General features: G+C 32.4%; 1 protein-coding gene across 1 annotated transcript in view; it reads right to left on the reverse strand.

Annotated features, from left to right (window-relative positions):
• Fbxl17 (F-box and leucine rich repeat protein 17) overlaps positions 1–23,217 on the reverse strand; it is a 516,653-nt gene that overhangs the window by 139,696 nt on the left and 353,740 nt on the right. Inside the window, exon 7 of the mRNA XM_026391318.2 lies at positions 18,352–18,428. Coding sequence (XP_026247103.1) covers positions 18,352–18,428 — 77 coding nt within the window. The remainder of the gene's footprint in view (positions 1–18,351; positions 18,429–23,217) is intronic.

A 23,217-nucleotide genomic window follows, 5' to 3' on the forward strand; every position in this document is an offset into this window, starting at 1 on the left:
TTCTTTCTTTCATTCTTATATGTCAAAATAACACACACACACACACACACACACACACACACACACCTCAGTAGAAGGACATCAGCAAAAGGAGGCAGATCCACCTCTATTTTCATGATCCTTAAAATATCTTGTAGAGAACATCACAAATAAAAACTACTAAATAAGCACATGTTGGTTGACTGAAGGAATGGATAAGTAGCTATGCATGCTCTCTGGTGCTTGAGCATGGACTAGTAGTCTGAAATGGAGATGCATTCACACACCACAGTCAAGGCAAAATAAGCAAGTTGGCATACCAAAAAAACAAGTTGACATACCACTTAAGCATAAGCAGAAAGGAGACAATGAAAGGCTGGACAAGATAGGCAGGAACCAGGAAATCTTCACAAACCTAGAAGTCAGGATAGCCTGGGAATAGTGTTATATGAATGAATTTACATTCTAACTGAACAATCTTGGGAAAGTATTGTTAATTTTCTGTGTCTCTGCTATCTTATCTGTAATATGGAGATAATGTTATTCCCCATCCAGATTTACTGTGTCTGGTATGGCTTATGAATGAAAGATGCTTTATTATTACTATGTAAACATACTCGAATAATAACAATATCACTCTGGGAACCCTAAGGATGGGCTGACTTCTGATCTAACATCTTACACTGAGGTTTCACCAGGTTAGTGGAGAAACTGAAAGAAGTAGTTATATTTGGTAGTGGGAAGTGCTCAGGGAGGAGGTAGGACAGGTTGGTTGTAGCAGCACTACTAAAGACAGAATCTCATTTGCATCTATATATTGAGAAACTTTTTGTTTATTTCACAGATTCTACGAAGGAAAATCAAGTCTCTTTAGATGGTTACTCAAAAGCAATAAAAATATTTTAGAAATGACAATGGCTATGTGATTACTGGTAAAATTTAATACATATAACTTGATGAAAAAATAAATTTCATAACATCTTATACAAATGTAATCCATACACTGAATAAAAACTATCTTCAACTTTCTATTAAGATAGATATACCAGCATCTTAAAGACAATAAAATCTCACTAGAGTATCATTTACCAGAACCTTAAATTTCTTTAAGCATCTCCATGATGATTAAGGGCATTAATGTTAAGTGATTTGTTAAAAGCACTTAATGCTCTCATTTGAAAATTTTCCATGAATTTTAAAAGATGTTAAACAAAATGGATTTGTTGAAAAAAACAGCACAATAAATTATTCTATAGAATAGGACACAAATCTGTGAACCACAAGTGTTCATAGGGATGAATAATCACTTCAACACATGTGCTCATTTTCACTTACTGTGGACACATGACATTATAAAATAGCTGTGTATATATTCATTAAACTGATCTATTAATATAAAACCTCAAAGCAACTAACATTGCTGATCTTAAATCCCTAAAAATACTTAAGGGTAGAAGGAAGAAAATATCTCTTCACATGTGGTAGAAAAAATTTGTTAGTTTAGTAATATTTTTAAATATATAACAACTGTAACAACTGATTAGTTATGATCCAATTTAGGGAAAATAAAACCCCTAATAGAGAAGCAAGGATGGTATGTATGGATGTTTTTAATGAGCATGGCAAGTCAAAGCCAAATCTTCAAGATAGAACTAATTGCCAATTAGATGACTTCATTATTACAAAATTTGTAAAGTCAATTCTCATTACAATAGCAAAAGTAGAGTTTAAGTATTCAGAATTTTTAATATTTGAATAAATTAAAAATGTGTTTCTTTTAACCCAATTCCTTATCTGGAAGTCCAAAAATTAGTTTCTTAAGATTAGTCTTCCTTTGTCCCCAAATTTAAAAAAATGCCTTGGCTAATACTTTAAAGATTATATTTTTTCTTTCCTTCTATGCTATTTATAGCACCTTGGGGGATTCTAATAACTTAAAAGCAGATGCACAAATATGATTACTACCTTACATGTAAATATTTTCAAATGATACAAATCTCAACTTAAAATTTTCTCTTATAAGTAAAAAGCAAAACAACAATAATAAAACTCTTTGAAAAATTGTTATATATACTATACTTATCAAAAATTTCTTCTATAACAGTAAGAAATGGTGGATTAAATATGGTAAGAATTTATTAAAATACATAGCTGAATTTGTAATAAAGTAAGTAAAAACTGAACATACAACCTAACAATGTTTCTTCCAGGTATCTATACCCAATATAAATGAAAACACATGTCCATATACAGACTTTCATAATAATGTTGATAGCAGCATTGTTCATAATAATGAAAAAGTAGAAATAATTCAAATATCCATCAACCATAGAGTAAGTAAACAAAATATGCTGTATCTATAACATTAAACAGTATTTGGCAATGAAAGGCAATGAAATACAGATACATGCCACATATAGATGAATCTCAAAAACACCGGGCTAAGAGAAAGAAGGCAGGTGCAGGAGAACACATATTGTATGATTCCATTTATATAAAATTTTCAGGAAATACAAGTATAGATAGATAAAAATGGATTATTAATTGCCTGGGTTTGGATGTGGGAACAGGGATTAACTGTGAACAGATAAGAAGATCTCATTGGGGTGATAAAAATGTTTTAATATTGGTTAGTGGTAATAATCATAAAACTCTGTAAGTTTACTAAAAAAAACATTGAACCATACACTTAAAATGCATAAATTTTATGATATATAAAATGGCTATTTACAAAAAGGAAGCAAAAAAAATCAAGAACCCCCAAATTAAATATGAATGGCACAGCTACCTTGAGGAAAGTTTCTATCATTGTGGTCTGGGTTTATTGGCCATGTCAGATAAAGGGGAAAGGATTTCTGAGAATTAAAGCCATAGGCCAATCCTCACATCAATTTGGACAAAGAATTATCCTTCTTCTCTGATTCTAGAATTCCCCTCCCAAGAAATACAATGAAAGTATGTCTAAATTGATAGTGCTTGATTGTTTCTAGTGAAGCAAACATAGATCTTCAGAGGGATACATCCAACTCACATCTAATTGGGTTGCCACAAGAAAAACCCAAATAAAAGCTCACAATTAAAAACAAAACAAAACAAAAAACATGAGCCACTATGAGTGACAGCAAGCAAAAAGTCCCAAAGGACTCTGGATTTTAGATTATCAGATATAACAAAAGTATTTTCAAATGTGAAATAAGAAGGGATTTTAAAATACAAGCAAATAACAGCATATTATAAAAAAGTCAAAGCAGATTTATTAAAAAAAACAATTTCTAGAAATTACAAGGATAATCGCTGAAATTAAAAAAAATGAAAAATGCTTATAATGCAAACTGGACAAAGCTGAAGAAAAAAATTAAGTTAGAAAATAGAGCTGAAGACAGTATCCATTATAGCATATGATGCGTATGTAAAAGAAACTGATAGACAACAAACATAGCATGAGAAGGTCTAATAATGGTAAAATACCCAGAGATGCTAGATAAAAGGCAATGTTTGAGAATATTATGATTGAAACTCTCCCCAAACAAATTAAAGAACTGAGTCCTCAGGTTCAGGAAGCCCTATAAATTCTAAGCATCATAAAAAGAAACATATAGGGCTGGGGATATGGCTCAAGCAGTAGCGCGCTCGCCTGGCATGCGTGCGGCCTGGGTTCGATCCTCAGCACCACATACCAACAAAGATGTTGTGTCCACCGAGAACTAAAAATTAAATATTAAATATTCTCTCTCTCTCTCTCTCTCCTCTCTCACTCTCTCTTTAAAAAAATATATTAAAAAAAGAAACATATAAAAAAATCATAAAAAATATTATTTTACTAAAAGTAAAATGAAGATATTACAGTCAAAGAAAAAAGATCATTACTAGCAGCTTTCAACATACCACAAGTCAGAAGAGAGTGAAATAATATCTTCAAAATACTGAAAAATTACTTTTAACTTCTAATATTGTGTACCCTGCAAAATATTATTCAAGAACATGTGTAAGCCTGGGTGTGATGGCACATTCCTGTAATCCTAGCACCTCAGGAGGATGAGGCAGGAGGATTGCAAGTTTGAGGCCAAGCTCAGCAACTTAGTGAGACCTGTCTCAAAATAAAAAAATAAAGAGGGGTTAGGGAAGTGGTTCAGGAGTTAAATACTCTGGGCTCAATCTCCAGTATTCCCCCAAAAAGAACATGGGTAAGCTAAATCATTATCACATTTTTGGGGGATGCTAGGAATTTAACACAAGGCCCTGTGCTCCTAACCCTTAATCAGATATTTTTAAAAAATCTGTGTATAAAATTCTCACACATTTTCCCTAATGGACATAATTTTCCTTATTTTATAATAAATTGAAAAATAAATATTATCCTACTTAATCTAACCTAGGATTAATCTAAATATAATTTAGGTAAGAATCTGAATATTATTTCTAAAAAATTATGTAGAAAGTTAAAAATTTTCTAAAATTTTCACAAAGAAACAAAATTATGTTCTATTATGATATAACATGATTTATCAGAACAATAAACGTACTCTTCCCCCTTTGCAATTCTACTGAGTAAAAATGAGTCTGGTCGGTCTCAAAGAAGCCCCAGGAGCAGGCAAGGGAAGAGAGAGAAAAGACACTAGTTGAACTATGAGAGGAAAAGTTCCCTGGCCTGGAAAAGAGTCTGCACCTCAGTTCCCTCTTGTATAAAGTTGGAGGTTCAGAGGAATCAACATTTTCTAATGGCTTTTATAGTACTAAAGCTGGAAAATCTTTTAGTTTGATCCTATAGGATGGCACCCAAACTTTGAACTCCATAATCATAGAACCAATAACCAACCTAGTAGGAAATACTTCTTGATAGAACTTGTAGCACATTGTGTAAGACATTCTTAGAGTATTTTCCCATTAATATTTGTATTAGTTAGGAAGTTTCCGGTCCTGATTTCTTATCTCCAGTCCTGAAAGATTAGATAATACTTATTTTGAAAAATGTTTGCATTTATAGCCTTTCCCCGCAAGAACTCTATGGTGGTTAGGAGTTACAAGGTGCCAGTCTTTCTAACAGTAGCAAAACCAATTGCTACAGTGGCATATTTTTAGTGACAACCCTCAGCCCCACACACATACCCTTCCTTTTTCTTTTACTTGTGTAATTTGGGAACCAGGCTTATTAATAGGCATAAATAACATCATTAGTGATTTTGCTCCTGGTATTAAATGAGTCTTTTTCCCTCACACAAAAATAAAGTGTCAATCTAAAGATGTCAGCTCCTGTAACCATATCTGGACTGTGTGTAAGGTATCAGTCCCTGTGTGACCAGGATCAGCTGGACCACCTTTGACCAGAGGCTGGAGTGGAGGGTTCAGGGCAGCAATGCCATCTTATCACATGGATGATATAATATCTCCTCTGCCTCAGTTTTAGAAGTACAATATATATTTCTTTAAAACAAAAAGAAGAAGAAAGGAAGGAAAGAAGGAAGGTACAAATAAAAAACTGGGTAAAAGAGACGAGGTATGGTATGTATGGTCATTAAATATATGCATTTAAATAAATATAGACTCATTTTAAAATTTAAAATCAAATCTGAAGCTGACTTAAAAATTCCTAGAGTGGGTAAAGAGTTAACAAAACCTTTTCCTTTTCTGAATTAGAATGTTGTTGACCATGCTATTAGGCAGTGTTTGCAAAATTGACAGCTTCTTTTCCAAGAACACTCTGTGCTGGGATGGTTAGGGGATACTAGGTATCAGTCTGCCGTTCTAAGGTAGGAAGAAGACAAATAGGGAATACAGTTTAATGGCTGCATGGTTACCAATGGATCTGGCTATATTCAAAATATATTTTGAGGTAAGAGTCAACCTGACTTGTTAATTAATGTATGTGATGAAAGGTATGAGGGAAAGTGAGGCACCATGGATACCCAAGTTTTGGCCAAATAACAAAATGAACAGTAATGGTCCTTACTGAATCAGTGAATACCAGTAATGGTTGTAAAGAAGTGAAATAAAAAATGGTGGTGAGAATAAACAGTTTTCTACTCTGCATTTAAGTTAATCCACTAAAAAGGAAGTGCTCTATAATTCAGTGCAGGGAAATGATGCTTTGAAAATAGTGGTAATATGGATATAGTTTTATAATCAGTATTACATACTTAATTCCTTTTACGGGAAGCAAGAATGAATAAAGAAGAAAAAGTAGAAAAGGCAAACCACAGATTTAAGTGTGCAGCACATCATGTGTTAAATTGAAACAACCCCAAAGTTCAACTTTCCTCACTGTTCAAGGAGAAAATCCTTTACTATGTACTTCAGGATAAAGGATTTGCAACTATATGGTGCTTGAGAAATATGCTATTGCTGTAATTTAACTCACTGTATGTGGGCTTCAAGATGCACAGTGGCATTCCAAACCAACTTTTAAAGAAAATTGCATGGAATTTTCAAGACATCAGGAGCATTCTTAAAAGTTATGCAGAGAAAACGGATTTTTGATAGTTATGAATTACATTTAGTGCTGCCAGATTGCAGGGAACGCTCTTTTTGCCTCAGTATGGTTAGAATTACTGTTGACAGAGTTTTAATTTAAATTTTCAAGGATTTAAATGGAAGAATATAGGTCACTGAATTTTCATTCACTGTGTAAGCCTTTCTATGGGCAGAAAGCAAGCTTTGTTAGTGAGGGTCCAATTTGGGCCCCAGAGTTCATCTTTTCTGTAGTAGTTGGGAATTGAGTATGTGTTAGTTAGAATAATTTGGCTCTCAGTCAGTCAATCAGTGGACAGAACACACACAGTTAGAAACCTGCCTGGCACAGAAGAGAAGCTCGGTTAAAAAAATACTACATGCACTTGTAAGATATACCTGAGTCCACACAAATCATATGTTACAATCACAAGTTAGAAGAGAGTGTATCTTTCCTAGCAGGTTGTAGATTTAGATAGATTTGTAATAGTCTAAAATATATTATATAGCAACAAAGTTTAATTCTACAATTTTTGGCTGGTTTCCTGAAGTTGAAAAAAATACCAGTTAATATTTGTAGAGCCCACTGCATGTTAAACATGTTTTAAAGAGCCTTGCCATTTACCAGTAAATCTGAAGAAATTATAGTGGTTTCTAATTTAAATGCTGTCTCATAAAACAAATAATTTAAAAATATATAGTATTCATGCTAGTAAGAATAAAGCTCAATTTATTGAATAAAATTTTTAAATTATATTTTCCACAAATCGAGACTGTTGAATAGATTTCAAATCAATGGTCTATTTAGCTAAAAAGATGAAGCAGACGCTTCTTGAGAAAACCAGCATAATTGTGGAAAGGCTATACCTTTCCATATAATTTATGTGTGAAGAGAATCTTATTTGTGTACCGTTTGGTGCCCTATTCATCCTGAAGGGCCCTTAGCTCTAGAATCTGCATGCTACTTCTCAGAATGATGAATGTAATGGGTAATATTAATGTACAGTACATATTTGTGGTATATTCCCTGAATCTGCTTGAGTCTCCAAATATTGTGAAAGTAAAAGAATGTGACAGAAGTTTGGGGAAAATATGCATATGGGAAATATGAGGCTAGCTTTATAATAATAGATTTCACAAGTATGTAAAAAACTAATATTATTCGTACTGGGAGGTAGCATGCACTAAAACCTGGGGCAACAAAGAAGCCACAAACTCTGTGCTAATTTCAGCATGCTTGATAGACTGACTTCTCTTCCTGCCACTTAGGTAAATTTTATCAGAATCCAAGAGAGTAAAAAAGAGATACCACTCAATCTGTTCTAGATTATAATTTTTTAGAAAGTAAATTACTTGCAAACCTTGATTGCAAGGTGTGCTGTAAAGGAAAAGTTGAAAACGTATGCTTTAGTGGACTTCATCCAATTTCTTATGTAAACCACAAGAGACAGTATGATTCTCAAGAAAAGCCACGTACATTCGCCTCAACATGAAATAGGACTGATTGAATTTGAAATTCTTCATCTATTTTATAGAGCTGAAATTTTAAGTTCCTAATTGCTGTTCAAGTCTAGCAGATTAAATTTTATTTATTATTGATATACCTATGTATATTTATCATATACATATGCTATTATACATGAGTTACTATAATATATGCATTTACATATATTATATGACTTACTATGGCATATATATGTATATAGTAACCCATATATAACATATATATGTATGTATATAGTATATGTACACATACATATATATGATATATGTTACTATATAGTCTTATAGACATTCATTCAGAGCCTTTCAAACTAATATCTATATATACATGTATTATAATATGTGCTGCACATTAATACTACCCATCACATTCATCATTCTGTGGAGTAGCACACTGATTCTAGAGGTAGGGGCCCTTCAGGATAAATAGGGTACCAAATGGCACTATAATATATGTATATATAGATATTAGTTTGAAAGCCCCTGAATGAGTGTCTATAAGACTATATAGTAACATACATATACCACATATATGTATGTGTACATATACATACTAATATCTCTCTATATATTATAGTAACATATATTATAATAACATGCATATGTTAAATATATATATATATCTGTGTGTATCTTTCTCTCTCTGTCACACACACACACACACACACACACACACACACACACACACATACACTTTTCTTTGTTGTATTGGGTATCAAATCCACGGCCTTGCACATAGTAGGCAAGTGCTCTACCACACATCCAGCCCTAATTATTCTTATTCACTTTAAAGGTAACTGATTATTATAGAATAGAAATAAGACTTCAAATAGAACCTTCAAGCATGTTCAAAGAGTATCACTGGAGCTGAGGATGGCTTGGCTATATATAACCTGTTCCCTTCATGAGTTTGGGTCCTCAGAACACAAGAGCAGCATCTATGGGCTTTAAACTTCCAAATCCAACTTTCCAAGTCTGCCAGAGAAATCTCCTACTACAATATTATTGTGGTCTTAAATCAAATAGGAGAACAAAAGAATCCTTGATGAGGAGAAATAAACTATTTGCAAAGCAAAAGTGCTTTCTTGGAGAAGGTCCTGGAGCCATATATGAGCAAACAGTAAAAAGAAAGGCAGGTAGGGAGAAGGGTGGGATTTAACCTAAGAAAGAAATAGGGACAATTAAAAATATATAAGAATCAATCACCAAATGATACTTAGCTAATTTTCTACACATTTTTTTCTTATGCTTCTAAGAATTATTTGTAATATGAAACTATGTTGACTAGCAACTCTTACATCAGTATGAATGTAGATCGTTTTTTAAAAAGGACATATAGATGTTAGAAGAGTACCATAACTTTGTAAAGACAGAATGAATTTTGTTTATTCTTTCTTTTTACTGTTTTTTTTTTCCTCTACTCACACTCAGTCATATCTATTGACAGCAAAGTTACTTTCAGGCATCTGACACAGACAGCACAGAGAGGCAAAGACATTATGCGACACAATTGTTTGACAAGTTGAAAAGTTCAAACTATTTATTTAATTTTATGCAGATAGACCCAAGGGGAAAAAACACATTAGACAGATAAATTCTAGGTGATTAAGCCTAAACCCCAAGGGAATGTTTTAGTGATAAGGGTTAAAATTTACAGTTTAATATTTAAGTTAAAAGTAAGTTTGATTTACTTGGTTCAGAAATTATATCAGCAAAACCAATTTTTGTCTCAAGAGAAAGTTCCATTTAATATCTATCCTATTCTGAAATTATCAAAGGAACCTGTTTGGTTTTCTTACTCCCCAAAATGTGAGATAGAAGGAATATTAACTCCTGATTTTAAAGATCAACATATTTGTCAAGCTTGAGAAGGTTGTTACCTCTACCTCAAGAATAGTATCTATTCTGTACCAAGGAAATCCATCAGTTTTCTACTCAGGCAAGTCATTCAGTGATAGATCTAGTACTTATCTATCCATTGAGGGAAAGTAGAACTACAATAGTATTTACAAATTGCTGGTTGTCTTAGTAAGTGATGTATAAATTAGAGACAGTCTAATAAGCACCTTAAGAGCAAAATGTATTTTTCACTACAGAACAAAGAAGTTTGAAAGCTCCTGAATGAGTGCTTATAAGACCATATAGTTTGAATGCTACCTTATTTCCAAATGGCCACATCTTAGAGGTCCAATTTCAATACTTAATTAAATGCAGAAACTGTGAGACAAGCAAAATCAGAAGGTAATATCCCCCTACAAGTAGATGAAGTAACTAAGATATGAAACTACTAGGTTTCCAACATCACCCTTAGCTTCTCCAAAAGCAGATAATGTGGCTGTGAATTAAAAGAGTACTGGACATAAGATACTACATATTTTAGTATACTGGGAATTATTGAATGAAGATGCTTTAAGACTCTTAGGGGTGTGACTTTGCTGAGTTACAATGGGAAGGATAGACCTGTGATTAGGAATATAATAGATTTTAAGCTGGAGTTTTCAGGAGAAAATACGATGACATAAGATTCAGAGTGCAGCGTAACTTAGAAAAATTCATTCAAAGTAACCAGCCTTTTTGGAAAAATGGATGTTCCCATGATTCAATCATTAAGTTTAAAATAGCTGGGTATTTATCTTGACATACTGGATCCATGTCTAAGGGACACAGGAACCAACACAAAGCTTGTACTATCAAAGACAGGACAATTTGAGTATCAGGAAGAACATATAATTGCTACATTTAAAATAATAGTTAAGCAACAACATAAATTTATCATCAGTCATCTGTGGAAGAAAATATGAATCAAATGAATATTTTGAAAACTTTTTTAAAAAAGGGGAAACAAATTATTCTTGCCTTTCCTACATATGTTAAACTGCAGTAAACCAAAAAGTTGACAAAGGAAAGTTGCTCTTTATATATGGAAGTTCAGCTAACAGATGAAAAGAGCAAGATCTTCTGGAGAGGCTTACCCTATTTTATATTAGCAGATATAAGGATGTAAGTCTAATCAGTGATGAGCATAAGAGTAAAATAAATTATTTTAATATTCAATTTATATTATGTAGTGTTACTTTCCATATGATAATGTAATTCATAAGCTATGTGAAGTTGAGCTTTTCAAGGCCTCAATTTCCATATCTGTAAGCCTATCAATAGTACCTATTAAAGTGGAATTAGATAAATAACACCCACAGAAAATATTCAATAAATTTTAGTTATTCTATCATTACTACTATTATGAAAGTTTACATTTGACTTGTTTCCAGCTGAACTGGATATTTGATTAATAGTTATAACCTAAAGTAACTGTTTCTTTTTATACTTGTTAAGTGAAGTTGTTGCCATGGGAATGGTAAATAAGACAGAAAAAAATTGCAACAAAAATTGGAACTTGCCCTGAATTTTGAACTAGAATATTTTCATAAGGTTTCTTCAAAATTTGCCCGTGTGTGCACGTAATCACTTTGGATGATTTCTGTTCCTTCTTTAGATTAAGCAGCGCATACAAACTCATCCATTCAGACACCTGTTCTTGCTTTGAGCCTTTCCTCAGACTGTACTACCTCAAATGCCCTTCCTTTTCATCTCTGTCCTCCAAAGTCTCCTCTTCCACAAATGCTTCCCCACTTATTGCAGTTGATGATGATTCTGTATTCTCCTGAGCCCCTACATCTTATGGGGCTTCTTTGTCTTAACTGACACTATCACATTGCTTAAAATGTTAGATTTTCACTGGTATGACTTATTTCTCAGTGCATGAGTATGTACTTCTCATCCATCTCCCCCCTCTGTATTTTCCACAGTGCTTGGTTAGCAATGTTCACATACAGAATAAACATTTGCCAAATGAAACAAAATATTAAAATCAGACCAGTATAAACCCCAGATTTAAAGACCATATAGGTCAATTCCCTACCACAATGCCTCCATGCTTCTACATGCACAGAGTATCTCTGCTTGAATAGTTTTTCTAATGAAGAACTCACTACCATACAAGACATCAATTTTCAAGAACTTCTTAATATTAGGAAGTCATTTCTTCTGCAGGGTACTGGAAATCTAGCATTTTTACAATTATCTACTCAACACTGATAATGATCAATCATGATTCTATTCGTACCATTGCTTGGTACAAGGAAAAAATGCTTTGTCTGCATACCTCAGGTACTAAGCAATGAAAATAAAATATGGGAATTGTGAAAAATGATTGTTCATGTGATTTCGAATAAATTTTCTGTATCTATAAAAGGAGATCTCTTAACAAGACCAATATTAAAAATAGCTAATTAAAATTAAACACTATTCTTCAGAAATGCTAAAAAATCAACGAGGAAAGGAAAGTTGGAAAGTTAATATTTCAGTTAGTGGCTAAGTTAAATATGGAAATTTAGTGTTCAGTTATAAAAAGTTAATTTGGAACACAGGCATATATGCACCGAGATATAAGAAAATTAAGAGGTTGTAAGCACAAACAGGACAATTTAAAAAAAATATTTTTACTTTCAGATGGACACAGTATCTTGAGATATCTGACAAGTGAACCCAGTGTGCTAGCCAAGCACTCTACCACTAAATTACAAACCCAGCCCGACAACTAGTTTTGTAAATATAGGTTAGAATGTTTCTTAATTAAATCCTACACATAGAATTAATCTTTGAGTTGGTTGTGGTAATATTTTTTAAGGAATATTTTGGGAAGTCATTCTTAATAGATGAGAGATATGCAGTCTATTATGGCAAGACACAATGGTAATCACTATCATTGTTCAGTCTTTCAGTCTTTTGTTTCAATATTTCATAGATGTAATATTGGATGTTATAGGAAACAGGGAATAAACTCAACAATTTCTTTGCTGTGGGGCAAAAGTATTTAGAAAAGTTTATGTTTCAATATCAATTTTTTGGGGGTGAAACATTGTATCCATTACAGAGAAGAAAAAAAGATCATAACACTTTCTAAATATGACAGTAGGAATATAAATCCAGCAGTGAGGAACTCCAAGAATAAAATAGTTAGAAGTCCAGAGAAATAACTTGCAAGATGGACATAAAAATGGGAAATTTGCAACAACAGAAGATTTAGCAATTTAGTATTATTTTGTAAGCAATAATAAAAGCTATCTATATTTAAATAATAGAATGAAGAGAAAGGGTGAATAATCAACAGTAAACAGTAAGACATTCTTTTTGACTTGCAAATGTATGTTGTAAAGTTCTTCTCTATCACTTTACAACTGTTAGAGCTATTCTTACTGAAAGAAAGAGTCGAATCTTACCCAGCAATCTTGGAGCAGTCTGAAATATAATTGAAAGTGAAACAAAACATAGAAGGGAAAAACTAGACACTTTATTTTAAATGGAAAATCAACCGATGAAATACACATTTAATAATATGAAAAATAAGATGATGCAATGAAAAACAAAATTATTTTTGTTATAAGATTTTTTTTCTTGAATAATTTATCAGTATTGGTTTGGCAAGAAAAAAGAAGCAACCTTGATAATGATGTAACCTGAATTGCTTGTTTGGAATTATTTTGTTTCTTAAGTGTGCTTACTTTGATAATATATTCTAGCTCCTAATTTGGGTTAACTAACAACTAAAGAGGTCTGGTATTCCAAGAAGGGGTAGGAAAGGTACAACCTATTAATCTTTCAATAGTGTTAGAAGGTCAACAAGGCTGGGGAACAAGGCTGGGATGAGGCATGGGTTATACCAAAGCAAAGATTAATCTCACCCAGCCACTCCTTGCCATTCTTCTTTGTCTAAAAGGATATTGATTACTTTTTTTTTTTTTTTTTAAATAAGCGTACTAGCTAGGCTTGTGTCTGATCCCTCCCACCAGAATGACAGCACCAGGAACACAGAAACCACACATCTCCTTTATCTAACACAGGTCCTCTCACAGCACACAGCAGGTACTGAATCAGTAATTTTTTTTTTTTTTGGACAAAATGAATATATATCATGTCCGTGATTGGTAGATCAACTTAAATGACATCTTCAATGATAACCACGGACATAAAGACCTCCTTGACTTGGGAGATCTTTTGTCCAGAGGGATCCAAAAATCTTGTGGCAAGTCTTGCTGTTACGTTAAAATCCCAGATTGGACAGACACACACTGTGGCCAAGAACAATACTGGGAAGCTAAAAACAGGACCAGAAAGAGCACTCCAAGGCCCCCTGGAGGTAAAAGGAGTACATGGAGTGAGGTAGAATAAGCCTCTGGGTTGTCAGTAATCATGTAGGCCTCCAAACAACATTAATAGTTCACTGTTTATAATCTTTTAAAATTAAAAGTTAACCATTTGAGAAACAAACAAAACAAAAAATCTCTAGAGTGTATTTCTAAGGGCCCTCAGGAGTGCTAAAATCAAAAGAAATGTGCTAAAAACTCAGAAGTAACCTGGGTTCTTTTTACAACTGCCCTCTGACACCAGGGTCACAGTGGTAAAATTTACTATGGAGACACTATTAGAGGAAAGTGCTTTATTCATCCATCCCATTTATTACACCATATGAAGTGTCATGCAACCCAAGAGAAAGACCAATTCTGACCTCCATAAACTTGAGTAATACAGGTTGATTTCTATTCCTGTTTCCTTCTTAAAAGCAAAGATACATTTTTCTAAGGGAAGAGGAGTGCCAAAAGGTAGACTGGAAATTATTAGCTGGCAATTTATTCTAGGAATATAGAAAAGCATTAGAGGAGCCAAGATAAAATTGTCCAAAAGTATTACAAAGAAGAGATAGAAAATTAAAAATAAAATATGATGAGGAGATAATTAGTTTTTGTTGCAACTTTCTTCCCCTTACTGATAGCTTAGGTCTGGAAGTCAATTAGGCAGCTATAGACTAAATAGGTCAGACTTCTAAAATATAATTTCCACAAACAGAAAAGCAGCATCTGAGGAGGTGAAAGGCTGATCTTGAGTGGGGAGGGGAATATTTTACTATTATAAGAACTTCCAATTAGTAAGTGGCCACTCTGCCCCCAGGCACTAGAGGAGTGTTTCATATTCCTTTCTACTTTATATGTTATATATCATGTGGCTGAATAGATGACAAAATTAGGAGTTTAAGTAACTTTTTGTAGGGTACAAAATAAAGAAGAGGTAAAACTACAATTGTAAGCTAGTCTCTGACTCCTATTTTTTAGTTCCTTTCCATAATTATGCCTATGATATACATTTGTTCAGTGATAGAAGAGTGACAATATTAGATTTCTCTTCAGGGAGCAATTTTCCAAGACTGTATTTTCCATTTAGCTATGCCTAAATTATTTATTTGTTTATAATTGCTATCCTTTACCATAAAGATCTATGTTCAATTTGGGAAGTTAGAAAACTATTAGTCTGATAGCTTTATTCATGACAACTGTATCATATATCAATTAAAATGAACATAACTTCCTAACAACCTGGCCAGGTGCTGCTAAGTACTATAATACTACAGTCAACACCTGTGATAATCTTGACAAAAATTACAAATGATATGCCAGGTGAGCTGCTGTTTCTGAATCAATGCATCCTGCACAACATCCTCAAAATTGTCAATATATGATAATGAAAACATAAACCAACCTGTTCCCACAAGAAGAGGAGGAAAGGAGACATGAAAATGACCAACATGAATATGAGTACAGCAATATGAAGCAGAAACAGAGCAGTTTCTTGAAAGATGAAATTCTCTCAGGTATATGTCAAATTTGAAAATTTCAAAGTAGCTTCAATCATCAAGAAGTTCTAGAGACTATGTTTCTACTGTTTCTGCTTTCCCAGTTAAGAAGGCAAAGATATCCTTTTTTTTTCCTGTCTTAGAATTTATAATTAAAATAAGGCAAGGGAGCATAGAAAGCCTCCTTAACAGAGCAGTTACCTCCAAAAACATGCTGTTTCTCTGGTTATAAAGAAGAATCTTTTTTTTTTTGTCTTTTTGAGAAAAATACTCATAAGTTATAGGCATTGTACTAGGGAAAAAGATTAGCTGAGGTTCCAGTAATATGTCTGTATTTTATAACCAAATAGCAATTATAGTAAATCTTATAAACTATTAACCTTTCTTTCTCCTCTTCCTCAATTTTGCCCTGACATTTTTGAGAATAGAATCAACATAGACAAAGACTTTCATCATAAATGCTTTAAATACGTCAAACTCATGGAAAGAAGGAAAGGAGAGGAGGTGGGGCAGAAAAATCTTAACTATCTCAAAAACCAGAACATGAGAATATCACAAAACAGTAGCAACAGTAATAACAACTAAAACAAAAATTTCTTCCAGGACCTACAAAAGGAAAGGGGTAGAAATATACTGAGTAAATCTTGCCTCTATCCTTCTTCCTGTAGGAAGGCAATATTTACTAGCAGTATTCTCTATGTTGCTCACTGGAATAGGCTGGGTACACATGGAAGCATTAATTCTCTCTTTTACAAGTGAAGAAACTAAACCTCAGATATGTGAGGAACTTCCCTAAGGCCAAAGAATAGATAAAGAACTAAAGAACAAACACAAAACTTAATCCTAGATCTGCCTTAAGTCCAAAGCTCTGGAACTTTCTTCCTTTTTTTTTTTTTTTTTTTTTTTTGAACTTGCCAATTAACATGTAAGTCCTGGGCACTAGCTTTGTTAGGAGACAAAATATTTCTATGCCTCCAAAACGAAGTGTAATTTTAGTGATATTTCCACTGCAGAAATTCAGGAGTTCATTTTAAGGGATAGCTTAAATGCTACCTTTCAGCAATTAGTAATCTGACAACTGACAATAGTGAACAAGTAAGAACAAGTAAAGGGAAGAAATACACAGTAGGACTGAAGAAACAGTCAGGAGACTGATAAGACTGGTCATAAAGGTCCTTGAATGCCAAGAGTTTGGAATGAATCAATGTACAGTCATCAACAAATCTACGTGTGCATAATTATTTTCAATATGCTCCATATTACACAAGGAGTACGCTCCAGGAACTAGACAATAAGAGATACAGGAGGTTTTATAGAGTTACTATATTTAAAAGGCAATTTAAATATGTCAAACCAGTAAACTATGAGGAAAAAGAACATGTCAAAACATCTTTGCATCGGGGCTGGGTTGTGACTCAGTGGTACAGTGCTTGCCTAGAACATGTGAGGCCCTGGGTTTGATCTTCAGCACCATATAAAAATAAATAAAGTAAAGGAATTGTGACCTACTATAACTAAAAATTAAATAAAAAAGAAAAAACCCCCACATCTTTGCAAGGTAGAATTAGGGAAAACTCAACAACACAGAAACATTATAGATAAATCCACAAAAGACACATTTATAATTCTCAAAGATTAAACTCTGAACATAAATTAGAGATATTTTCAATTTGAATCTGTGTGTGTGTGAGCAAGTGTGTGTGTGTATGTAGCTGGAGATCCAATCCAGGGCCTCACACATTCTAGACAAATATTCTACCACTGAGCTATATTTCCATGCCCTGAAAAATTCTAGACAAGTACTCTACAACTTTATTGTAACTTTATAATAACTTCATAATAACTTTAGTAGTTTTTCTAAATGATGAATTTGGTAGCTGGTGAAATACAAATCTCCTGTAATTAAAGTCATCAGCATATGCCAAAGTTAAGAATAAAAAAGTAATGGATTGTTAATTTCCCTCAAGGTAGAAACCATTTTCACCATATTATCAAATTTAAATGAAAAAATAAAAAAATAAAAACTTAAAAGGAAACCATTTCTGTCTGCCAACTATCCAGTTAGAACTCCATATTCAGGTCAAATACACAAATTGCATAACAAAATATACATAAAGCTAAATAAAAAAGGAAGGGATGTTATTTTTCTTTATTATTATGACAATGTGACAATATTTTTCATATTTCATAGCTTGCTTTTCTCCACTTTAAAAGGATATTGAAAAGTAAGACAATTCAAAATGTTGCATACAAATCTATACCTTTTACTTCCAATATATCTAAACACAGACGTTTCTAATGCTTTGAAGAATTTAAAGCATTAAGAACACTGGCATTCAGAATGTCAGTAGCAGTGCATTTGACATGATATTAAAGCAAACAATAAAAACTCAATATAATAATTTCCTCTCTTAAATTCATAATATTATAAACATTTAATTTTCCTAAAATTTATTTTTACTTCCTAGTTCTTTCAGACATACTTTTTAATCCCATGTGTATATGCATAGTGTGTTTATGTGGGAGGGTGTGTATTATTGCATTTGACAATGAACTGATATGTGCATTCATTTACCTGGCTATAAGCTCATGATTTTTGGATGTTTTATTTTGTTTTGGGTCTCATTAGCATAAGCAAACAAATAGTTTCTACAAGATAATTCTTGATTTCTTTAAAAAAATTTCAACAGTTTTGTTACTTTTTATTCGTGAAAAGAATTAGGCAGTGGCTCATTACATACCATAATCTGTGATTTTACAGGACACCAAATACAGCTCTTTCAGGTTTTGTCCTTCCTTTGCAATGACCTCCACACACCTGAAACATAAAAAAGTGGTGAGTTATATCAATGCTTTTCAAGTTAAATTAGCAGGGGTTTGACACAAATATAAGAGGAAGAGGTCAGCATTTGATGAATACCACATCTCTTTTCTTCAACAAACCTCTTTCAGGAAAGGTATTACATTCCCTGCTTTAAACTTAAATGTTCTAATTCCTAAATGACTTTAATTAAATATATTTATGACCAGTGCATTTTGTAAAGACAAAGAGATGAAAAAGAGATATTTCTATAAGGTTATATTTGGTTTAAAAGACTAGAAAGCTATGCTATGTAATTAAGATACACCATTTATATAATAAAATAATTATAATGAAACTGCAGAATGTAAGTGGATGGTCATTACAGATGGACAGCAATATTATTCATTGTTCAATTATTAATGTTGAAGTTTGATAACATTAAAAATATACAGTTTTGTAAAATTTTATTCAGTACAGGCAAACATATTAAAAATCTGAAACTTTTTAAAATTAAATATAGGGCTGGGTATGCATAGCAAATAGCCCTAGGTTTGATCTCCAGCACCACCACCCCCACACACATATGGTAGATTAAAGATGAAATATCTTTGCACATAAGAACTTTAAACTTTTACCTTCAAATCTTTTATTTTCACTATTTTAAATAAACCAGTATATAGGTTTAGGGCATTTTAATAATAAATAAACATGTAAGATTTAAAATCTTTTCTGGTTTTCATTAAAAGGTTTTTGAATGGTGCATTTTGCTCTAATAGCCCTAGCAGATAATAAGATAATCAGAACTGAATGAATGAAAAAGTGATTAATACTATCCATTTTGAGGTTCAGTTCTTCATAATATTAGAAAAACCTGTATAGTCATACTGATACACAGGTATATGCACTCTCCAATGCAGTTCCTGTTTTAATCTTTATAAATAACTGTTAAGTAAAAGGGTAAAAGCAAAAAGAGTCATTAACCTTTTCTAGGAAGCAAGGATCAAGTGATTTGATACCTCTGTGTATAATCCATCAAAAATTACTCATGTATCCATCTCTGTCTTGCAGATATTTTATTTGTTGTCTGGCTTATTTGTAGGTATCTTCATAAAATGTCAGGAAATTTTGCACAATATTTCTCCACAGAATTCATTACTGAAGGTTAAATTAGTTATAGAGAAGACGTATTTTTCTTTCAAAATATTTTTATAGAATTTTGTCTTAATGGAATGATAAACATTCTATTTTTGGTTACTTTTAAAAAAGATTTATGATAAAAAATGGACAAGCTTTTCCATGACCATAACAGAAAACTTAAAACAGCAATACAAGGCAATTATGATTGATACAGATTATTGTGAGAAGAAATTTTTAAACCTAATTCCATGTCATTTGGCTTTAATGTATCATTTTAATAAATGCATTTAAAAGAAAGACTGAAAACAGAAACAAAACATTATGGGCCATAAGCACTTTTTAAATGCAACAAAAACAAAAACAATTTCACATGCTAAGAATAAAAAGAAAGGCCCTACATGATTGCAAAATCTTAAGTAGTTAAAAATACCTTACTATTTTCTGTAATATCATAGATATATATCTCACTGTCCTCCTTGTAACTTACCAAAAAAAATTAGTAGATCTAATAGTTTGTGAGGACCACCCAAAATCACAAATGATACTTAGTTCTCATATTTATTCAAATAGTTCAAATGTCTGATTTTATGTTTGATTATGGAAAAATTCTAAACAAATGCAACACTCTATTTGTATCCTTTCTACTTGATTTGATATTAGATATGCTACAGTACATATGAACATTGGAGATAAACAGAGAAGACTACAAGCAGTAAATAACAAATCAGTTTTACTGTATAAGAAAAATCAAATTCTGATTCATAAGAGAACCAATACTTATATAAAAGAAAATTATCAATCACTGGATGAAGATTGCTCCAAAACTGATAAAAGGCCATAACAATCAGGTTTCCCCTATATATGAGAGAAAAGTTCAGGAAGTGTACATGATTATGAGTAGATAGCATACAATTATGTGGCTTACTCAAGATGTAATACCAAGAATTATCACGTGACTTTGCTTTTACAAAGGATCATCTAGAATTTTTGCTTGGTTCTTGAATGTTCAGTAATACAAGGATTTCCAAATATGTTTAATTGCCCTATAAGCACAGTCTATGTGCTATAAGTTATGCATAACATTTGGGCCATTCCTGGAATAAAAATTTACGGAGAAACAAAACTATTTCTTGGAGGATTTGTAGCAGAATTTAATTGTAGATCATTAATAGAAGTGATATTTGAGGAGGGAAACTCCAAGTTATGTGAATCTGGACTGAAACACAATATAATATTAAAACACAAAATTGAATGGCTGGCATAAATAGCAAATAAATAAAAATAGCTATTGTTTTGAGAGTTGAAAATAGAAGTGGTTTGTGTTTTCCTGTTATTGCAAATTGACAGAAATGGAACACCACTGAACTTCCTGGCTAGTATCTAAAGGCAGCATGTGGGGATAACAGGTCATGATGAGAGACCATGGGTGGTTACTGTCCTTTTGTCTTGCAACTTTTACAATCCATTCCAGAATATATTTACAGGCAGTACCCTACTATAACACAAGCCTACGAACCACGTTTACTTTTGCTCTAGCCATTAACATCAAAGCAATTGCCAGTTTGCTATGTAGTATGTATGCAGAAAACAGTGGTAAAACCAGAGTAATTTTTTGATGTCACGTGTTTATGTAAATTTTAAAGGACATTTTGTTGTTGTTTTTGCTTTTATTTTGCTACTTGTTTTATTTTTCCCCCACATTTTTTTATTGAATATACGAAACTTGCTGTTACACATTCATACTAATGGGGCATTTTAAAAAATGGCAATAATAAAGGTAAAAATGTTTGCAAAGCAACAATCTTTAAGTGAGGAGTGACAGAACCAAAGACTATATTTAAAGTCTTTGCTTTTCCAGTCCCTTTCCTACTCATGATATCGTAAGAGAATATTTAATAATCTCAGTGATAAAATACAGATTGGTCTGTACCAACAAGCTATTTAACCCCTAAACTCAGTTTCTAGCATTCAGAGTATTCCCTTTTCTCCCTCACTCCATCCTCATCATTCTTGAAGACAAACCTCAGAATAATATATGACCAACATTCTATATAGATTAGTACATTCAAAGGTTTCACATTTCACACATGATAACATAAGAAATTATAAAACTCAGAGGAAAAAAACTGTATTCTTAGGGAACATAACAATCTGTAGATTTATTAAAGAGAAATTCATAATATGGGAAAAAGACATAGTGGAAAAAGGCCAAAGAATACCAAATACTGTTAAATTAGTTCATACACCTCAAGCACAACTAAGCCTATTAAACCAACTTCCTGAATTCTGAGAAATAAAAGCTGTATCTTTCACAAAAGGAAATAGGAAAGACAAACATTCTAGTCTCACCTATAAGGAAATGTAGACCAACCAGCTATTTTTTTTTTTTTAGATCTTATATCATTGTTCTCTCTAAAATGAGGGTTCATATAAAACATTTCTCCAAAACAAACGTCCTAGGTACATTTAAATACTCTTTTAGTTTATACTGAATTGCCTCTTTTTGGATTATTTTCTTGCTTTTATGTTTTGGCAGCAGTCTGAGGATAATTTTTTTAAAATTGCCATCACTGTAAATTCTTGCATAACAGCTGTTGAGTACATATAGAAAAACTTGTTTAAAATACAAAAAAGTTCCGGAAAACCTGCTCCAAAGTATTCAAAGCATTCATAATTATTTTTGATAATAATGTAATTTTATGCTCACTTGCTTTTGATAATGTTCTTAAAAAAATGCACCTGAAACATTTGACGAAATTTGAAAAGTAACATAAAGGTTACTTTTCTGAACTATATAAGATTTTTTTTTTTTTAAGCAGAGAAGGCATTATTTAGTTTCAATGGAGAGAAAAATCTGTCTCCTTAGCAATAGATTCCTAATCACCTGATTTATATGAAGGGTAAAGGTTAATGAATTAAGCTGTGTAAGCTTCAGAACTATCAAAGGAATTCAAAAGAGCCCTGAGTTATGGAAAACAATGGCGCATTCTACATACATACCAAATTTTTATGTTTTTTGTCTCCTACTCAAAAGCTGGAACATGGCATTAGTGACAATTGAAAAGAACTAATGAGGATATATGACTACATTGCTTGCAAGAGGAGTGTCCTAGGAGACCTTGTTACTGTTTGTGATATGCTTCAAACCAAAAAGAAGCTAATTGGAGCTGCCAGACACTAGTTTGCAAATCTCACTTTAAAGGACAGGCTCAATCACCTTAGAGGTGTGAAAAGAAATGTCCCCATTACAGAAGCATTAGTATGTAGCTTGGTGAATTTCCAAATAAACTTTCAGATGTTCTTTCCTAAGTCACTTTCATATTTGAGAAATATATATATCTTTAAGCAGAAGAAAAAACATAACAAGACTAAAACAATCCCACATATTTAAACCAGAAATAAGTATGAAGAGTACTGTAAAGTAATCAATAAATAAGTTCAACAAGATGCTAGGTATGTTTAAAGTTGAATAAACATATAGTTCCAAACTCAAAACTCCTGAAAAGCATATATAATATAAAAGTGATCTATGCAGGGGTTTATAAATAGAACCTCATTTTCATAATTTCTTGAAATTAAACAAGCCAACAAAAGAAGCTATATTATATAGATAAGAACCACAGTGTATACACACACACACACACACACACACACACACACACATACA

The sequence above is a fragment of the Urocitellus parryii genome, chromosome 1 (genome assembly GCF_045843805.1).
Source record: "Urocitellus parryii isolate mUroPar1 chromosome 1, mUroPar1.hap1, whole genome shotgun sequence".
In the NCBI taxonomy this organism is placed as follows: Eukaryota; Metazoa; Chordata; class Mammalia; order Rodentia; family Sciuridae; genus Urocitellus; species Urocitellus parryii.